We start from the raw sequence: 5,618 nt of genomic DNA on the forward strand, positions 1-5,618 counted from the left end.
AAAAAAAAAAAACACAACACTTTTAAAGGAAGAAGGATAACAAATGTATGTACACATACAGTCACCACCCAAACACATACACACACACATATGTAAAAAGAAATCCCTATCCTAATCCATTTCATTTCAGAAAGGGCGAGAGTAATTTTGCCTTGAAAGAATCTGCTCAGATAATCACAATTTCCCAGACTGGGCCACATATGTCAAAAGTGTGACAAGAATTCTATGCTCTTGAGAGAGACAGACTCTGACTTTTGAAGCAATAATTTCCCTGTTTCTAAAAGGCAATGGAATTAAGGACCTGCCTTCTTCCTCCATACAATCTATACTTCCTTCACATGAGAAAGATTCAACAAGAATGACTCCTCAGTGATAACATGACATGATAAAAGGATTCCCTGCTAATTGAAACAAGTTAGCAATGACAGCAATGTACAATATGTCTGTAAATCTATAAATTTCTGTCAATATCGAATAAACATATAATGTGTTATAACATAAGTACATTCATGTAATAGAAACATAAAATAAATAACTTCAACTGCCTTCACTGAAAGGCAATCAGGTGTTTACCTGAACTGGATTGACAAATTTTCCTTCAATCTTCATGATGCTAGAAGTTTCCAGGTCATCTGGACTGATGGAAAAAGTTAATTCAGATTCTCTCTCTATAGGGATCTTCTCCAGTTTAAACTGAATGGTGGTATCAGTCAGGATGTGAAAAGCTGGCATAAGATAGAGCAAATGACAGACTATGAACACTAACGTTGACTTCATTCTTGCTGATTGAGTATAGAATATCTAAAGCAGAGACCATGGATTACTCTCAGACCAGGAGGGCAGGCTAGACTGATGATTATCCATTAATAAACTTCAATGAAAAAGCCAAACTTCTTAACAGATGCACAAGGCAAACAAATTTATGTAAAAAAGAAAATATTTTCATCACATACTCCATTTGATGGTTTTAAAATATGATGTGGTAAACATTAAGTCAATCCAGAGACTATATTAAGCTTCTCTTAGCCTCAGAAGCTGGCCTTTTCAGGACCAGCAGTTAGCGTAATGGCTATGCACTGGACTCCCACGTAATTGACTGCGGTTCGCATCCCGGACCCGGTGGCTTAAAACTCACGCCGGGCGTGTGTGTGTGCGTGCCCAAGATCCTGAGAGGAGATTGGAGGAGAAGGGATTGCGGTGTGGCCATCCCCCCTGGGGGGTGATTTCTCGCTTTCTATCTCTCTGTCTCTGTCTGTCTGTCTGGCGAGCGCACGCACCCTATAGCAAAAAAAAAAAAACTCTTAAAAAAAAAAAAAAGAAGCTGGCCTTTTCCAAACCAAATTGCTCATCCTTCCCTAACTTTAAGATAGAAATGTATCACTCCTACTAGGCCTAAGTCAGAATTAAGACCAATACAAGGGTCTAAGTAGATGACTTTCATCCCAATAAAGAAAGCAATCTAGGGATCAGCAGATGATATAATGGTTATGTCGCTGGACTCCCACGTAGTTGATCACGGTTCGAGTCCCAGACCAGGTGGCTTAAAAAACTCATGCCAGGAACATGTGCGTGCGTGCCCAAAATCCTGAGAGGAGAATGGAAGAGAAGGGATTGCAGGTTGGCAATCCCCTCTGTTGGGTGATTTCTCATTTTCTGTCTCTCTGTCTCTCCGGCAAGCACCCGATAGCAAAAACTTCTCTACAAAAAAATATAGAAAGCAATCTATTGGTAAGCATGTAAATGAATCAGTGAATGAAAAAGACACTGAAGTTTTAAAAGGCATTACTTTCTTCGCTAATAAATAAAGCCAAGCTCTAGGGCTTTCGTGATGTCTATGATTGTGAAGACTAACAGACTAAATTGTTTGGTGTTAGTTGATCAGACCTAGAACACAAATACAATCATTTGATTCCTAGAACCCTAGACCTTATAGGAGAAAATGGCAAAATACTAAAAACAAAACCTAACAGTTACAGACTAAATATAATATGCTATTTATGTCAACCCCTTGAGTTATCTTGGCATACCTCATTTAACTAGCAAGATCCACAATTTAGAAACAAGAAAATTAGATATATCTGACCAACTTAAGCAATACTTTAACAGAATCCACCCAGGAAAGCATCTCTATAAATAAGCACTAACCCAATTTCAAAAGGAAACACATTTAATAAAAACAAACAAACAAACAAACAAAAAAACCTCTTATTTTTGCCTGATACAACATTAAGTATTATAGAAAAAGGTGAAAATACATCAACCTACTATGAAACATCCTATTAAAATTCTATCTTGATTTCTTTTTTTTTTTTTTTTTGAGATTTTTGCTACAAGGCATGTCACTTACTGGAGAGAGAGATACAGAAAGAGAAAGTGAGAAATGACCCCCCAGAGGGGATGACCTCACCACAATCTCTTCTTCTTTCTCTTTTCAGGATTTTAGGCATGCATGAACACATGCTGGGCTTGATTTTCAAGTGCCCAGGTCTGGGAATCAAACCACAGTTGGCCATGTGGGAGTCCAGCACCTTAACCACTATGATACCTGCTGGCCTTCATTTCTTAAATACTAGTTTTTTTGGGGGGAAGAGAAATTATTGCTATAGGGCACATGCGCTCATCAGAGAGACAGAGACAGAGAGACAGAAAGCAAGAAATCACCCCCCAGGGGGGATGGTCATGTAGTAATCCCTTCTCCTACATTCTCCTCTCGGGATCTTAGGCATGCACGCACACGTGCCTGGCGTGAGTTTTAAGCCAGGATTCAAACTGGCTTGTCTACTATGCGAAGTCCAGCTACATAACCATTATGCCATCTGCTGGTCCCAATTTTTTTTTTTTTTGGTAGAGGTTTTTGTCTTAGGGCACTGGCACTGACTGGAGCAAGACAGAGACAGAGTGGGAAAGTGCAAAATCACCCACAGGAGGGGACAGCCCCACCACAATCCCTTCTCCTCCCAGGATCTTGGGCATTCATGCACATGCACCCAGCATGAGTTTCAAGCCACCGGGTCCAGGATTTGAACCACAGTTGGCCATGTGGGAGTCCAATGACGTAACTGCTATGCCACCTGCTGGCCCCTGAGGACGGTTCTAAAGGAAAAGGTTTTTGTTGTTGATTTTTTTAAAGAATTATCTAATTTATCATTATTATTATTTTAATTCACTAGAGAGGGGGAAAGTGAGAAAGCAAGCCACCAGATCCAGCACTCAAATCACAGTTGACTATGTGGGAGAGTCCAGTGCCTTAACCACCGTGCCATCTGCTGGTCCGTTGTTGATGTTTTAAGCCAAGTACTGCATGAGCTGAGTTTTGAATCTTTAAGCAAAATGAAACAAAAGTTTTATGTTCCTCACCTTGACCTCTATGCAAAGATTCAAAGAAATCATGTCGGGTGAAATGAGCTTCCTCCTGACTACTGGCACTAGCAGCACCAGAAGGTGGGCCAAACACCCGGCTTACTTCAGACCCGGCACCTTCTCTGCCCACCAGCTGAGTGCAGTTCAAAGAATATAGTTTAATGTCTTTGATTTCCACCCGCAGACGGTCACTTCTGGATTCATCATCTCCTGCCACAAAATTCTGGATGAATATCTGCCCCAAGTGTCCTACCAACAACTCAGGACTCCCAGGCTTGCGTGGGATAGAAACAACTGGTGATTCAATGTTTATGTTCAAGATTAGCTTTACAGTGTCTGAATGACAAGGAGCCAAGCCAAACCCATATATTTCATTTTCCTCTAAAATAAAGGGTTCCCGCGTCTTCCTTGGAGTTTCGAAGAGCGACACCATCTCGCTGTACTCGGCGGTCTTGGTAGCTAGGACTGTGGTGACTTTGGTGGCTGCACTCTTCAGCATGTTTCGAAAATTTTCTTCCAGTTCATCCATAGATAATGTTAACTCTTTCAAAAATTTAGCAGAGTGATTATAATGCAAGGAAGCCATCTTCAAGTTGAGAAGACACTCTTGTTTAGATTTCTCAACAAACGTGAAACTCAAAGCTTCAGTGAGGGCTGTATCTTCCATTCTCACAAATACGGATTCAAAGTAGCCAATATCACTGATAATATTTTCATAGCCTGTGGAATTCCCAATGCTGACAACGTATTGGTTTTTAACATTATCTTGTGTCAAATCCATAAGCTGCAGACAGCCAAGAGAACCATTCACATCAAATGTGCTGCCCATTGAGACGTTCACCTTGGTGCCACCTATACTTGCGGTTGCGATTTTTCTGCCATATTTCTCTCCATTTGCCATTCCTACTGTCCGAAGGAGCAATAAATTCAGTCTATGAATTTCCACTGCCACCTCTGTGTTTTGTTCATATGTAGATTGGTAAGTTCCTTGTTCTCTAAAGTCTCTTTCAAAATCAGTCATCAGAGGTTGGGGACTCAAATCATCTTTATCCTTGGGAAAGGATTTTTGAAGAAAACCAATAAGTTCTACAATTGTCTCTGGATTTAGGATAATATCCAAATTATTCACCTGCAATGAAATCACCTGAAGAGTGCTATCTAAATTCATCGACGGACACTCTGAGCTCACAAATTGATATTCTAGTTTAATGAGGGACTCTTGTTCTTTGGTGAGAATTGTGTCGAGTGAAACACTAGTGGCTGATCGGTCATTCAGTATGGTCGCATCAGGTAGGTGAGTCACAACGGGTCCAGAGACAGGAGACTGGGCCCGGCTATCCCGGAGGCTTCCTGTTGGAATATCAAAACTCAAATTCTTATGTGAAGCCATCAAAAGGTCAAAATCAGCACCATATGTCTGCATGGTGTCCACAAGGAGCAAACCATGAACGGTTAGGGAGACTTCAGCATCATAAGGCCTCTTCACAAAGTGAGCATTGGTACCAAAGACCTTGAGCACAGAGATGTACCGGCCGTTACTCTCAACACCAAGCTGCATACAGTTAACTTTAAATTCAGCCAGGAGGAGCTGTGACTCCACCAGAACCTCCCGGGTGTGCTGCTCCAACATCACAATGCTCTGGGTTAAATTCATTACCGAGTCTTGCAAACTTCCCCGCTGTTCCTCTTGGGGGAAAATCTTCTCTTTAATCTGAGTGTCAGAAGTCTTTATTTCTGGGGTAGTGAGGAGAGCAAAACAATTCTTTAGAGCAGATATTTTATCTTCATTGATGTGGATTTTTAAGTCTGGCAAGTTGCCTGAGAGCACAGCTCCTGGGTATTTGGGATCTGAGGTATAAATCAATCGACGTTCTAACTGGAGATGAACATTGAATTTCTCTACCACATGGGTTGGTCCCACATCGATATCCTGGACATGCTTCCAATTGTCTTTCACTCGTCCAACCATGATCTGGAGGTCCATAAATGACAGCGAGTACCTCTCATACATCTTTGTGCTCATTAAATGTGCTTGAAGCTGTTCTTCGCTGAATTCAACGCCAGAAAATGGAGGGGTTTTCTCTCCATTACTGCTGCTTGTCTCAGGAGGTGGGGTGTTAGGTGGTGTGGCAAGAGGGGTCTTGTATTCATCATCACTAAACTGGTTTTCTTCAGATGCAGACCCACCCCCACTCTTCCTCTTAGTGTCATCTGCAAATAAAAGAGAGAAAGGTCAAAGTGGAGTCCTGCTCTTTCCC

The 5,618-nt window shown here is 41.4% G+C and overlaps 1 protein-coding gene across 6 annotated transcripts in view; it reads right to left on the reverse strand.

Moving 5' to 3' along the window:
* The window catches only part of VPS13D (vacuolar protein sorting 13 homolog D), a 323,690-nt gene that overhangs the window by 273,227 nt on the left and 44,845 nt on the right, over positions 1-5,618 (reverse strand). For all 6 annotated transcript variants that reach the window (XM_006145295.3, XM_006145292.3, XM_027770624.1 and 3 more), the window contains 2 exons: positions 3,358-5,571; positions 574-725 (listed from right to left, as the gene is read on the reverse strand). In XM_006145295.3, the coding sequence (XP_006145357.1) occupies positions 574-725; positions 3,358-5,571 (2,366 nt within the window). The remainder of the gene's footprint in view (positions 1-573; positions 726-3,357; positions 5,572-5,618) is intronic.

This window comes from Tupaia chinensis, unplaced genomic scaffold, assembly GCF_000334495.1.
Source record: "Tupaia chinensis unplaced genomic scaffold, TupChi_1.0 Scaffold000146_1, whole genome shotgun sequence".
Classification (NCBI taxonomy): Eukaryota; Metazoa; Chordata; class Mammalia; order Scandentia; family Tupaiidae; genus Tupaia; species Tupaia belangeri.